Source organism: Glycine max, chromosome 2 (genome assembly GCF_000004515.6).
Source record: "Glycine max cultivar Williams 82 chromosome 2, Glycine_max_v4.0, whole genome shotgun sequence".
In the NCBI taxonomy this organism is placed as follows: domain Eukaryota; kingdom Viridiplantae; phylum Streptophyta; class Magnoliopsida; order Fabales; family Fabaceae; genus Glycine; species Glycine max.
This window is the reverse complement of record NC_016089.4, coordinates 42819816-42835239: the sequence shown is the minus strand read 5'-3', so window position 1 is coordinate 42835239 and position 15424 is coordinate 42819816. Positions and strand designations below refer to the sequence as shown.

The 15424-nt window shown below is 33.0% G+C and overlaps 2 protein-coding genes across 2 annotated transcripts; one reads left to right on the top strand and one right to left on the bottom strand.

Moving 5' to 3' along the window:
- The first annotated feature begins 1130 nt into the window (after positions 1 to 1130).
- LOC100783089 (putative fructose-bisphosphate aldolase) lies at positions 1131 to 4215 on the top strand. Its single transcript, NM_001354889.1, has 3 exons — positions 1131 to 1404; positions 2154 to 2381; positions 2997 to 4215. The coding sequence occupies exons 1-3, from the start codon at positions 1377 to 1379 to the stop codon at positions 3815 to 3817; spliced, it is 1077 nt and encodes a 358-aa protein (NP_001341818.1). The 5' UTR covers positions 1131 to 1376; the 3' UTR covers positions 3818 to 4215.
- A 3569-nt stretch (positions 4216 to 7784) lies between these two features.
- On the bottom strand, positions 7785 to 11139 carry NAC22 (NAC domain protein). The gene is made up of 6 exons (NM_001289358.1): positions 10938 to 11139; positions 10218 to 10495; positions 9207 to 9512; positions 8775 to 9071; positions 8196 to 8558; positions 7785 to 8108 (listed from the first exon to the last, which is right to left on the bottom strand). Exons 1-6 carry the CDS (start codon positions 11137 to 11139, stop codon positions 7785 to 7787), a joined length of 1770 nt encoding a protein of 589 aa, NP_001276287.1.
- Positions 11140 to 15424: the final 4285 nt, after the last annotated feature.

Below are 15424 nucleotides of genomic sequence, written 5' to 3'. Positions count from 1 at the left end.
TAAATAAATAAAAACAATTTTTAAATCTGTCTTCTATATTTATTAAATATACATTTTTTTTCTATTTTTTGTGATTAAATTTTCTTAAATATTCTCCCCCCTTACTTCCCTCTCCTTTTTCCCCTCGCACCTCTCTCAAATCTCACTCTAAATAATTTGTTTAGTGTTGTATGATAATTATTAATTAATTGGGATATTAGGGGGATCAGGTGAACCTCCAAATCTTTCCAGGTTACTAGTTGAATCTAATTTGAGAGAGTGTGCAAACAAAAATAATCGGTTTGGATTGAATTGAATTGTAACTGAACTTAAATTAAATTGATTTTTTTCCTGAATTAGTTGAAGAAAAAAAGATATGTATTGTTTTATAAAATAAAATCGGATTGTTTGCAATAGATTTGATTAATCTTACTGATTTTTACTTGAATATTTATTTTTATTTAAATAAAATAGTTTAAAAACTAATTCAAAACTGATAAGGCTAAATGAGTTTGACTCAAAATTAATTTTTTAAAACTAGTTCAATTTTAAATTGATTTTCAAATAAATTTAACTATTTGAATATAAAATTAAACTAATTAAAATAATTTAAAACCAATTTAGTTTAATTTTTTTTACCAAACTATTTTTTACCCAACTGAGTCATCATGCTAATTTCCGAATTGCTAGTGTTTCTAATTCCTTTGCCAAACACGGGATAACGATGGATTCATGCATTATATTCTTTTCAAGTCCTCTGGCCTTTGTCTCACAAGTAGTTTGAAAGCTGATTCTTTAGCCACTGCCATGTTTCGTTAAACTTGTCTCTTTGTTTGGGCGATTTGCCCCTTTATCTTAGAGAGAAGAAGAAAAAAAGTTTAATATTCATGCATTTACAAAGTAAAAACATTTTTATTTCTCTGTTTTTCTGTATACGTATATATATTAAAAGGAAAACTTTATTGAAAAGAAGCAGCAGACATTGCATGACTTTGGACATTGTTTGTGTACGGAACCCATCTAGAAGACAAGTGGACGGTGGGCTTTGCATTGATGAGATTGAGAAAGGCGTTGGGCCCAATAAAGGCGGGCCGTTGAATCCACGTACGCTGCTGATTTAGAAAACTAAAACCGCCATCCAAATTAGGTCACCCAAAATTCCAACGGCAATCCACAGAGACGCACCCAAAACCAAACCATAACCGAGGTCGACGCTTCGCGAGTGCGCATCCTAAGACCCACGTCTTTTTTGTTGTCGTGGCCTCAACGCAACATCATTATCACTGTCACTATAAAAACCCTACTTGGCTCTTTTCTTCACTTGTTCACTTTCTTCCAACCTCTAACCTACCTCTTTTTCTTCTCTCTCAACAACTTCACCTTCTTCCTCCTCGATCATGTCTCACTTCAAGGGCAAGTACCATGGTAATTCTCTCTCTCTCTCTCTCTCTCTCTTGCTTTGATCTATCTTAGTAGTAATCGGGACTTTCTATATCTTGTTGTTTCTTGTTTTTATCTGCTGATCCGGCTTTTCTTTGTTGTGTTTGTTTGAATCAATTTGAATTTGTCTGCGTTGATTTAGATCTGAGAGGTTCAGATCTGGCTTTCTATGGAATTTTTTTATGAAAAACTAGCGTGCGACTGTTTATCTATGTGCTCTTCCAAGGGTTTTTGTTCAAATCATCAAGTTAGTCCATGAAGTATCACTCTATTTCCTAAATAGTCTTTGATTTAATGAAATTATGTAAGCAGTACCTTAAAGTGTTTAATATCCATGAATTTAGTCCCTGAATTGATGTATTCTGCTAACATTGAGAGATTAATTTGATGAATTTTTCAAATCTTGAAGGATTGTCACATAATTTCTAATACTTTAGGGACTATTTGTATAATCTCATTAGTTTAAGGACTATTTAGGGATCAAATTGATAGATTATTCGTTTTTGTTTTAGTCATAGAATTTTGCATCACGATTGATATTCCTTTGTCTTCAACTTCTTTTAACCTCACATCCTTGTTCAACTGATGAAGGTTCAACATGTTGCTAATTTATTTTGTTCATATATACTTGGGTTTGGCTTTTTTTTATGTTTCTTTTTTGGGATTTTTTTTTAATTTTGGTGTGGTTAATGTTTGTGTGGTGCTGTGTTTTTAATTGATGGATTTGCTTGCAGATGAGCTTATCGCCAATGCTGCGTACATTGGCACTCCTGGAAAGGGTATTCTTGCTGCTGATGAGTCAACAGGGACAATTGGCAAGCGTTTGGCCAGCATCAGTGTAGAGAACATTGAATCCAACAGGCGAGCTCTTAGGGAGCTGCTTTTCACTGCTCCTGGTGTTCTTCAATATCTCAGTGGTGTCATCCTCTTTGAGGAAACCCTCTACCAGAGCACAGCTGCAGGTACGCTCGACAGTTTTGAGTATCATAATTGGTTTGTATCATTAATTGATGAGCATTGCATCATTGGGTTTGAATGCGTTGATTGATATTATGTTCATCAAGGTTTTAAATTGTGGTCACACTGCATGCTGATTATTGATATTTCAGAAAATTGCATCCTAATGTTGCTGGTGTTATTGCAATTAGGGTTTTTGACTTGAAAACCCTTACATTGCATCTGCATATTCTGTTTTGAAACCTTGTTTGCTAACATGTTTTTTTTCTCTCTTTAATTTTCCTTTGTACAAAAACTTAGATATAGTTCTTTGAATGTAGTTGGTGCAATTCTCAAATCAAAATTGGAGTTTCACCTTAGTAATCCTTTTAATTCTCTGATCAGAATTGGAGTTTCACCTCAGTAATCTGCATAATAAAGATGTGGTGTATTCGAGGATTACATAGATTACCAAGGTGAATCTCTAATTTTGATTAGAGAACAACACCAACTATATCAAGGTTTTGTTCTTTTCCAGTTGAGGTTACCAATACTCTTGTATGATTGTCTTTGTATGAATGAAGATGGATGATATTGGCATTGCTGTTACACTGACAATGGTTTGAATGGATTTTATGCAGGCAAGCCCTTTGTGAATGTCTTGAAGGAAGCTGGTGTGCTTCCTGGCATCAAGGTTGACAAGGGCACAGTCGAGCTTGCTGGAACTAATGGAGAAACCACCACTCAGGGTCTAGATGGCCTTGGTCAGCGTTGTGCCAAGTACTACGAAGCTGGTGCACGTTTTGCCAAATGGCGTGCAGTGCTGAAGATTGGTCCCAACGAGCCATCTGAGCTGTCTATCCATGAGAACGCCTATGGCTTGGCTAGATACGCTGTCATATGCCAGGAGAATGGCCTGGTTCCCATTGTTGAGCCTGAGATCCTTGTTGATGGACCTCATGACATTCACAAGTGTGCCGCCGTCACCGAGCGTGTCCTTGCAGCATGCTACAAGGCTTTGAATGATCACCATGTCCTTCTTGAGGGTACCCTATTGAAGCCAAACATGGTCACCCCTGGATCCCAATCTGCTAAGGTTTCCCCTCAGGTGGTTGCCGAGCACACTGTCAGAGCCCTTCAGAGAACCGTGCCTGCTGCAGTTCCTGCTGTCGTTTTCTTGTCTGGTGGCCAGAGTGAGGAGGAGGCATCCGTCAACCTCAACGCCATTAACCAGGTCAATGGGAAGAAGCCATGGTCACTCTCTTTCTCCTTTGGAAGGGCACTTCAACAGAGCACCCTTAAGGCATGGGGCGGAAAAGAAGAGAATGTGAAGAAGGCTCAGGAAGCCCTTTTGGTAAGAGCCAAGGCTAACTCAGAGGCAACTCTGGGAACCTACAAGGGTAACTCACAGCTTGCTGATGGTGCCTCAGAGAGCCTCCATGTTTCGAACTACAGCTACTGATCAATCGAAGTTGGTGTTGTTTGAAGAGACTAGTGCGAGTAGGAATCGGTATTATGGGTACAACAACCGAATTTCTTGTTGATAAGTATTATTGTGGTTTGACTCTTCCCAGAATAATCGTTTGGAATTTTGCTTTTTGTTTTCCTAGTGTTCCTTTTATGTCAATTTTAGTAATTCAGTGTATTTGGTCAAACCTGTGCAACAGGGAAGGGAATGTAACTTTGTTTTCTTGAAAGACACCACCGTGCTGTGAATGAGGCTTTGTGTTTATTTTTGCGATTATCTGTCTTTGTTTTCATATTTATGTCTATCATCGGTAATTTCAACATTGAGCATGTCTTGTTTATTGACAATGGTTTGAATATAAGATAAAATTATGCACCACATTTAGTAACAAACTTCTTGGTAACAAATTTAACTTATCAGAAGAGTTTATCTGTTCCTAAAATATTGGAAATTGCCAACAAAGGTCCCATGATGAAGTAATTCAGCAATAAAAATAAATAATATTTCTATTAATCTTCTATGTGATTGATATATCTAAACTATGATCTAATATTTCATGGTTCTGAATTATGAATATATGATATATCGATGATTCGATTCATCTTTATGTGACGTATAATTAAAGAATTAAAATTTAATTAATAAAAAATAATAACACTCAATATATGTCACGTGTTGCGTGAAGATTTGAAACCATGATTCTAGAACATGGACCACAATCGCTAGGTCCTTACTCTCTTGGTCCCAGAAACATCATGGGTACTAAATTAATTGCTATTGAATTTTGGGCAATTGTTTTATGAACTATATTTTTTGCTTGATGCACCTCCAAAATTCTTAATATTCCCTTCTTATCCTCCCTCTCTCAAGCCAACCCTAGCATCTCTCCCAAACCTCCATAACCACTGTATCCCACCTCCACCCAAAAACCACCACAACCATCCAATGTCAATTCTACATAGCACCAAACTCAACACTACACTGCCACCCAACCAACCACTATCGCCACATGCATTACTATGACCCTCGAACCTTCATGATGCACCAAACCAACCATTGTACCACACCACCCCATATATTTTCGGATTGAGTAATTTGTAATGCCATTTGTAATACATTTGTATGCATTACAAATTACTCAATTCATAACTATATAGGGGTATTGCGGTGCAATGGTAGGTAATTGGGTTGTGGCGCAATGGTGGATTTGGTGTGGTGTGGAGGTGCATTGGGTGGTTGCGGTGGTGTTGTTGGGTGGTTGGGTGGAGGTGGGGTGCAATGATTGTGGAGGTTTGGGGGAGATAGAGGTGACTAGGGTGTTGCTTGGGAGAAGAAGGGTAAGAAGAAAATATTAGGAACTTTGGGAGTGTACAAAGCATAAAATGGGGTGCATAAATTTTGGGACATAAAGACGTGCACTGCTTCATGGGCTTCTGTTAGAGAAACTTAGTTATGTTAACACAACTAGTTCCATTAAAAAAAATGACTGGTTCAACTTAATTTAAGAAAATAAATTTGACAAAAATAAATAGTTTTTTTTATAAAATCAAATTGAATCAAATGAGCATTTCATATGTAAGATTTGATAACCGTGTTATAACAAGATGAAACTACTATATGTGTTTCATTTTATAAATAAAAGAAAACACATTATCAAAAAAGAGGTATTTTGTTTTGTTTGCATGCCAAGTGCTATTAGAATGGTTCATTCGTGATAGGTTGAGTTTGAAGTGAATTAATCTAACCTGACTCGTTTTAATGGTGAGCCAAAAAATAATCAACTGACTCAATTCACTTGGATTAGTGGGTCAAATTAATTGGCTCACCAAAATTTAAGAAAAGGCATGAATAATAAGAATCAGGAATGAAATCTAATAAAAAGAAATATTAGAATTGCATAATCATATAAAATGGGTTCATCAAGTACTCACCACACCATATTATTATCCTTTTATTAAGATTTACTTGTATTAATTTAGTTTAATAATCTGATCAGGAAAAAAAAAAGTTGAACTAGGCTTAAAACTTCTCAATTCGTGAATTAAGTAGAACAATATGCCCCTTAACTTTAGTTAGCCAATTTGAACAACCCAATGCACTCTTAAAATAAAGTGTAAATTAGGAGTGAAAATTATCACCAAATGTGTGCGAATGACAAGTTGACAACTCATTTTAAAAGTTTTACTACCCATTAGGCATTTCGTAGTTACTCTTTCAAGGCAACTTGTAAACTTAAGGCGAATTTTTCCACTTTGCTAAAAAAGTTTGTTTCTTGTACATATAAGTGACGAATATTTTGTCACTAGTTTTCTATCCACGCACGAGTCACGACTATATGTCAAGTTCAACTACAAAGTATTTGATATAATACCAAACTCGTTTTTAATTGATGGGTACATCTGAATTGTTTATTTTGTTTCTAGTCTATGCTCAGAGTTGTGTTGTGACTTTTCTTTTGTCCCCTTCAATAAATTTTTTAATTTATGAGGACTTTCAGTTTAATGTGTGAAGTAGACAAATACTTTTACTTTTATTGAAGGAACCATGGTGACAATCTCCGTGGAAAAGAAATAATACGAAACTTTCGATGGTAAATTTCTCTTCCGCTATGAAATTGAATGAAACAAAAACATCGTTGCCACTTACTCAAACTCACAGCAAGACAAGGAAGTGTTTTTTTACAGAAGAATAAGAAGTGTTAGGTATTGTATTTCTTACACAAAACAATAATGAATTAGAAAAGTGATATGTATGAGTATTGAGTAACATTGCTGTAAAATAAAGTACCAGTCTATTAGATACATCAACATAAAGTACCAAGAAAAGACTGAACTATCAACTAGTTATTGACAACCTGCCTTATTTTTTAGTTATTTAAATTCTTTTATACATTACATCCCAAATTATATTCCAAGTTTATGTATATTTAGTTTCACTTATAATTTTACTCAATTTATATTTGTTTATCAATTTAACTCATTTTTATTTTGTATTTTACAAGGCATATAATATGATCCTTTAGATTAACTTAAAATATAGCATAACCATGATGTTAATTTATTTCTTAATTACTCTATATATTATAATATTGTAAAAATATTTAATTATTAGCAGTTCAATCATAACCATGATTTAACTAGTAAACGTTAACCACAATACCTTGGATATAACAGTATATATCAAGGTTATATTCAATTTGTTCCATTATAGTTGGGCCAATTTTGGTTGATATCACTTTGCAAAGTGCCAACCTATGGTGGATTAATTTTCCATCAACTTTCGACAACAAATTCATAACTAATGGAAGTTGCCAAAATTACAGTCACATCTTGATGCATGCAAATTGTACACATTTACATGTGTTAACATGGTGTTAATTGACAGCAAAAGAAAAAGCACGGTGGTGTAACAGATTATAACAAAAATAAACACTTAGTAGATAGACCTAGATTTTAATGAGTTGAAAATACTGCTTCTGGTGTTAGTTGCGATCTAACTGCTCTAGCATTCAACAAACTATGTGCTTCTTTAATACTTTATCTACAGTTTAACAAAAGCTACACAAAATCCTCCTTCCCAAGTTAACATAGCTAAAAAGAGATACAACAAAACCACATGGGAACAAAGCACAAGTGGTAAAGTGACACTCAAAATCACAGGGTAACTGCGTGTTATTATCACTAACCAAGAGAGAAAACTAAACTTAACCTCAAAACAAAAATGGATACGGTCAAACTGTGAATCTAACTGCGGCAACACGACACAGACGTGTCTATCATACTAGACAGCTATGCTACCATATTGTGGAATGACTACTACATACATATGCACATATATATTGTACAACATTGTTATCAACAAGTCAGAACAAGTCAATCCTACACGCCTCCTTAACCGGGCAAAAAAGCAATGGAGGCAAATTTCGCACAAAAGAAATGATCTTCCACTACATGTAAGCAGTTTAAGATCTGACATATGCCCATATATTAACAAGGAGTATTGCTGAGACCAATACAGCGGCAGAAACTGCGAGAACATTAGACCACGTGGCACGGTTAGAGGAAACCTTTGAGGTGTAGTGGACCCTTCTGTTCACTAGAAGGACTTTCGACCCTGCGACGGATTCTGCAGTTGCAACATGTTTCTCACTAATGTTTCTTAGGTCGGTTGACTCGGGAGATGCCTCCTCTGGTTCATCCACATCATCTGTAACAGTGGAACTCATGTCAGAAACAGTGGAACTCCCATCGGCAGCATGGTTTTCTGATTCTGAAGCTTTTTTCTCCTGCAAAAATAGGAACACAAAAGTCTCAGCACACATGCAGTGACATGTATAAGTTAGATATACAAGTTGAATAAGCAAACTTCTTACTGCAGTAATGATGGTTTTTGAATTATGGTCTTCTGGGGCACAAGCACAACTCCCATCCTGGGAACCAAGCGGACGCCTAACAACTCCCAATCGTATTCTCCTTGGTGCAATACCTTGTGATTGTACCATCGTGTCCATGTTTGGCTGTTCATTTCTTCCTGGACGAGTCCTTATTCTGATTCCAGTATCAGCACTAACAAATGCATCAAAGTTTCTTGGTTGCTCGCAATAGTTGACCATATTGTGCACTTGGCCCATAGTACTATCATTTGACAACGCCATCTGGAAATTGTTCTGAAATAATCCCACATTGCTCTTCTGCTCAACTGCCTCCTTAGGATAATTATGTAATGCTTGCAGATGCTGCAGCAGAAAATAACAGATATAATAAACTCATTAAATAGATATAATAAAAATTGCAATTTGATATGTCATATTACATAGAGGGCAATTAACATAAAAAAACATTTATGAATAAAGGGTGAAGTGCCACTAGGTGTTTCAAAACTAATAGAAGTCATTTTGATGGCAGAAATCTAGAATGACCAAAAGATAAAGGGGATCAGAGCTACTACTCACTGGCATATTGGTCATTTCAACATCCGAGTCACTGCCTGATCCATTGTCCGTATTATTAATAAGGAAGGATGAGCTCAGATCTAGACTGCTAGTATCATGAGAGAACGCATCCCAATTAACAACCGAGTCAAAAAATTCTGAAATATTCTCATTTGTACCATACTGAAGTTCTGATTGATTGTTAGCTTGATAATAAAAATCTGTTGGGAAATGTGCATGGACAGGGGAGAATAATTTGTCGTCTAATGGCAGATTTGTTGGGTCATAAAATATGTCCACGTTCAACGGCTGATCCTCCTGCGGTAGTCAACATCAAGTATAGTTACTAAATCAACAAATTCAGTGTTTTGAAATCAAATTAGGGGGAGGGTGAAAACAAGATAGAGGAAGAAAGCAACACTCATAGATTGAAACTCAATCAGCCAATCTAACCTCTGCAACTGGTTCTACAATTTGATCTTGTGCATCAGGAGCATTACATCCGTCACTATGAATCTCACCAGGGGTTATAATGTTGGATATTGCTTCCTCAGAGTTCTCAGAAATAACTGGTAGAGGCTTATCATCTTCAGTAACCTGTGAGGAAGATGCTGGAACCAGAGCTGAATCAGATTGTATTTCGTCTGGAGAGTAATTGGCAGTCATAGGAGTTGAAGCAGTCCGATCCACATCATCACCGTTTGAAGCTTCAAGACTCTCATCTTGTTTCTTAAATAATCGACAAAGGACATATGGATTCTGTGATAAGTCAAATCAATCAAATTGAAAAAGTCAGCAACATATCACGATCATCATCATCATATACACTATAATCTAAGATAAACATAAATTGCAGTAGCTTTATGTTAAATAATATATATAGACTTGTAGGTACTACTGCATAAGGGTTACAAGCAGTTGAACCAGAGTTAATGGAAATGCATAATAGTACATTGAACTAGAAAACTGCAACATAAGAAAACCAAGAACATTTAGAATCAAAATAACTAGGTGGAGAAGTAATTTAAAGAGATATTAGATACAATAGTCAACATGGTTTGACTCAAAGTCCAGCAAACAAGAGCTTCTTACAGACATTGAAACCATGACAAATATAGTGAAATAGCAAACCTGGGACTTAACAAACAAGACAAGAAACAAATATTTTAAAACAAAAATCTAATAGCAGAGTGAATTGACTTTGCGTTATTCAATTGTCACAAATATGTAAAGTGATCACTCTATCAACCAACCTCAAACCAAATAGGAAGAAGAAGAAACGTAAATCATCATTCATCTAATCAACCATTGAGGGATAAAAACTAGCTTAACATCTTATACACTTCAGTCAAGGAAAAAAGAATACAACTGCTACAGTTCACAACAATTCAGTGTCAAAACACTATGACAACAAAGATCAAAAGCAAAAATACCAAACAATAAAAGTAGGAGATCAGACTAGACCTGTCCAGGATTGGTACCATCAAGCTCCTTCAGCGTAGGCCTGTACTCATGCATAACCCAATTGGTCCTCTTCCCCTTGGGAGCACGACCGGTATAGAAAACAAGAGTCTTCTTCATTCCAATCAAGGTGGAGCCAGACTTAATCCTCCGATCCTTTCCCGTTGCCTTCCAATAGCCATGACTCGTAGCTCGGTTCAACCTGTGCCCGTTCGGATACTTCCGGTCCTGCGGACAGAAGAAGAACCACTCTGGATCCTTGTTCCGTACCACTGACAAATCTACAACAAACAAACCCCCAACCCCCACCAAACCCAACAAGGAAAAATATAAAAAAAAATAAGCAAATCAAACAGCATAGCCACCTTCCACATCAATGTTTACTACCACTAATTCCATATCCAACAATTCCAAACTACCCCTTTCGCCCCAAAACAAGGATAAAACTTAAATACACTACCATAGATATCTGATCTCCAATTAAAACCAACACTTTTTTATAATCTCCATTAATCAACAAGATAAAAATGCTGATTTTGATTATAGAACAACAATAACAGATTAACAGTACTTAAGTTTAGCTCAAAAGAAAAATCAAGATAAAAAAGAAGAACCAATCCATCAACAGCACCCAAAAGATGATTAGTAAAGCAAAAGACTAAAACTTTCCCAATTACACAAAAAACCGAAATCAAATTTCCAAAGAGAAGAAGTATTTTATACCAGGCAAGTCCCAAGGCTCCCATTTGCAGACATCAATCTCACGAATAACCCAAACATCATCACCATTTCCGTTGATCTTCGAGCGGAGGTAGTAGTCAATAAGCTCCTCATCGGTGGGACGGAAACGGAACCCTAACGGCAAGGTGTTCAGGGACAGCACCGCCGTGCGCGGCTGTGGGTAACACTCGACGACGGCACCCATCACGGTTTTAAGCGCGTTTTGAAAACACCCAGAAGGCGAAAGAGAGAGGAAAGGAGAGAAAGGAGAAATCTTTGAGATGAATAAGGTGAAAACTGAAGTGAGGGAATCAAAAGGGATTCCAAGGATTTTGATTTACGCTGCTTTTTGAGTTTTTCCGTCACGGGTTAAAGCGAAGTTGCTGAGAAACTGAAGGTTGGGTGGTGGGTGCGTGTGTTGGTATTTTTTTGTTACACAGTGTTTGTGAAATTGTGAATATAAAGATTATAAATTCCTCGTATATGCACTGAATAGAACGTGTGTTCTGTTCTTAACCTCGGTTTTCGACGGAATCACACGGTCGTGCCAGTGTCCGAAGCTGATGTGTCGGACGCGTGAAGATGGTGGGAGGGGTAAAATGGGAAAAGGGGGTTGGTGGAAAAACAAGCGTCGAAGGAGATTGTGACACGTGGCGCTCATCGGGGGTCGCAATTGGCAAATGACTTGGTGAGTAAGGAATCGTGAGTTACTTAGCAGTGTGTGAACGTGTGCTAAGGGGACGTTTGAACGTTTTACAATTAACGACGTAGCATACACAAAACGACAACGTCCACCAATGCCCACATCAGCGTTTTCCCTCTTTCTCTCTCTTCATTATCACTTCCGTCTATTACTTTCTATGCTTCTCTCTCTTTACACTCATGTTTGTCCTCTTATTGCTTTTTTTCTTTTGTTTTTATTTTTAAGTTAAATTATTCATTTAATTTTTATAATTTCATGATTTTTTTATTTTTAGTTTTTATAATTTGAATATTTTTTTAATTTTTATAATTTATATTTTAATTCTTTTTTAGTCTCTATAGTTTAAAAGTATTTCTTTAATTTATATTTTAATTCTCTTTTAATCCCTATAATTTTAAGATTATAGGACTAAAAAAATAAGCATAATTAAATATAAGACTAAAAAGACCACCTACAAAAACTAAAGAGAATTAAAATATAAACTATAAAAACTAAAAAGATCACTTTCAAACTATAAAAAAGTAAGAATCATAAAAATATAAGAATCAAACAAGTAATTTAACCTATTTTTTATTTTATAACATTGGTGTTTTAGTTCTTTTTTTATATTTATAAGAATTAAACACTAATATCAAATATTTATACATTTTATTCAACCAATTAAACTAAATCCTTTTCATATTAATGTTTTAGTTTCTAAGAATATATATTTATTTCTTGTATAGTTAAAATTTGAAATAAATAAATCTGTTAAGTATTTAAATTTATTTATAATTGTTCTAATAAATGTAAAATTTCACATGGTTTAAGAGTTAAAAATTAAGGTGAACGATGATTCATAAATGTTTTATCCTCTCAATCCATGAAACGTCTTTTGCTAAACATAGTTTCAGCAAACACTACAAAAAAACTTATAACTAAGTGATACTTAAATTATTGTTTTGAATTGTTTAATCTTTTTAAAAAATATTCATTTTTTAAATCAGAAAATAGACGAGTTTGTTGATATATACTCACTTCTTTCTCAAAAGCTCATTTTGTTGGTCGATAAATAAGTTTTATTTAGTAGTTTTTAATATTTTTTAAAATTTTACTTGAAATAATATTTTTTAAAGATTATCTTTTAACTTTTTATATTTTCTTCCACTTTTATCATCAATATATTTTATTAAATTTTTTTGTTATCTTTTTAAAATAAATTATGATATTATTTTTTTATCATTTTATACTTTCAACTATTTTCAATAGATATTTTTATTAAATACTTCTAACTTAATAAATTAATTTTTTAACCTTCAGGTTCCAGCTTGTCAAACATAACAACAACTACAAAGTACAAAGTGAGTGTATCTTAACGCATTATTGTGAGATTTGTTAACATTTACCTATTCTCTTAGAAGGAGTATATTGGTTACCATAAGATACACGCAAGATGCTTATTATTGCGTTCCTCCTTTTTTTTTTTTTTTTACTGGAATTATTGCATTCCTCCTTAACAATAAGTGAGTGTAAACTAGTACACCCTTAAAATAAAATGAAAATGAAACAAATATATAAATAGTTAAGATCGAGATCAAAATAAGAAAAAGCATAGATAATAGAAGGAAAAAAGTTAGCTTAACTATATATATATATATATATATATATATATATATATATATATATATATATATAAAATATTTTTTTACTGGACAGATATATAGTATCTAAAATGCATATTTAAATCATTAAAAATTACACATGGAAGAAAAAAATATTAAAAATGTTTAAATGAGAGTCTTACTTTTTTAAATTGTGCATTGTAATTTAATAGTATAAGAACATATTTATACACTATAAAATTATCTCTATTTTTACATTTATTTACAGATATAGTATCTCATACACTATAAAACTATCTCATATAATTTCTTTCTTTCTTTCTTTTCGTCTCTTTTTCTCTCAAGGTGTAGCTTTGTTATAATGTGCAAATACTATTTCTTTTTCAGAACATCAGCACCCTTTAGCTAGAGATTATCTTCGCGGTTGCTTTCTGCATATTATATAGTGCTGTATATTGTATTGTAGATTTTGTTTTTATTTTGGACATGTTATTTTTTATAATCTTACCTTTATAGAAATCGCTAATGGTCTGTGGTGGATGGCTCAATAAAGGGTAAAGCGATTGATTCTTTCCATTTCTTTTCTTTATTTTTCAATACATGTTCAGATTGGATTCTCTTCGGATCTATGGAAATAGAATTAAAGCAAACTTGAAAACATAAAAGGTTTTTCTTTTACTAATGACATTTCTAATCATGAACTGATTAAAGTCTTGTTCAAAATTACTAAATTTACTAACAATAATTATTTAATTGAAAATTAAAGTATAACTAAAAGTATAAAGGATTTATTAATGACATTCTACTCATGACAATCTTATTTGAAAATTAATAATTTTACTGAGAATCAATATTAATTATATATATATATATATATAGATATACACACACACATAATTTAATTCAAAATAATTTATTTTAATATTTTAAAACTTAGAAATTATTATTTGTAATTTTCTTGGAACGAATAAATTAAAAAATTAAGCTGCTCTAAAGAAAGTATATTTTAAATTAATATATAGAATTATATATGATTTTAAAAGAAGATAAGTCGGAAATGAAGTATTACTTTATATCCGAAAATAAATGCAGAAATTAAGCCATTTTTAGAAAAATATACACTCTAAATTATATATTGGAGTAAGTAATATTTATAGAAAAAATTCAATATTAATTGTCTTGTAATTATAAAAAAAATAACGCTAAAATTGTATCTTTGCAAATTGCATACGACTAAATTTGAAATACCGTTGATAAAGCCTTTAATTAATTTAATAATTAAATTAGAATTTTATAATTAAATAATGTTTAAATTATTTTATTTTAATTAATCTTGCTTTAAGATTGACTAAATAAATTAATCGTTTTTAAAATTAATTTGGTATTAGCTTTATTTTTAAACAAATGTGAGTATATACACGAAACGTTATTGATGTAGCATATGAGAGAAGACTTATGACATACATTGGAAAAGCATGCACTTGACACACAAAACAGTTATTTTTTTAATGTGGAAAAAAAACCGGTTTAATATTTTTGTATTTCTTAAGACAAAGGCCTTATTCTATAATCTACGTTATCATAAAAGTTGGTAGATGCCTAGATGGCTTAGATCATATATACAAATGTACAATTGCTACTCGAAAAAATAAAAGGCAATGTGATCAATAACAAATCGAGGCTGTTGGACGATTATTTAGAATTTTTTTAAAGCATATTTAAGATAAAATAAAATAATAAAGCCATATTGATACATGAGATATTATTATTATTATTATTATTATTATTATTATTATTATTATTATTATTATTATTATTATTATTATTATTATTATTATTATTATATCATGTTAAAAGTAAGTTTGAATGTTTGACAAATAAGTGATATAAAAATCTTAGAATGTGCTAGTATAATTAAAAAGTTGACAATCTTTGAATTATGCACTACAATATGTATATATAGGCAACTAGAATATACCACAACTCAGGTTATATCTTTATAAAACATGGTATGATTATATATATATCATTATATTGCGGTATAGGTGGTATCACATTATCCTTTAAATAGGATAGGAGTTCGGTTTTCAAGTTTGTACGTATAAAAAATAATATTTATTTAAAAATATCATTAATATAAACCAATTTAAATACATCAATGAATCGGTTCTTACATTTTAACTCCC

What these genes read in the sequence shown, in the direction of transcription:
- LOC100783089 (NM_001354889.1), top strand. Translation starts at nt 1,377, where the DNA reads ATGTCTCACTTCAAGGGCAAGTACCATG. An exon ending in CTTCAAGGGCAAGTACCATG is followed by an intron (nt 1,405 to 2,153) that starts GTAATTCTCTCT and finishes ATTTGCTTGCAG; the next exon opens with ATGAGCTTATCGCCAATGCT. An exon ending in CTACCAGAGCACAGCTGCAG is followed by an intron (nt 2,382 to 2,996) that starts GTACGCTCGACA and finishes GATTTTATGCAG; the next exon opens with GCAAGCCCTTTGTGAATGTC.
- NAC22 (NM_001289358.1), bottom strand. Translation starts at nt 11,139, where the DNA reads ATGGGTGCCGTCGTCGAGTGTTACCCACAGCCGCGCACGGCGGTGCTG. An exon ending in GGAGCCTTGGGACTTGCCTG is followed by an intron (nt 10,496 to 10,937) that starts GTATAAAATACT and finishes TGTTTGTTGTAG; the next exon opens with ATTTGTCAGTGGTACGGAAC. An exon ending in TTGTAGAACCAGTTGCAGAG is followed by an intron (nt 9,072 to 9,206) that starts GTTAGATTGGCT and finishes TGACTACCGCAG; the next exon opens with GAGGATCAGCCGTTGAACGT.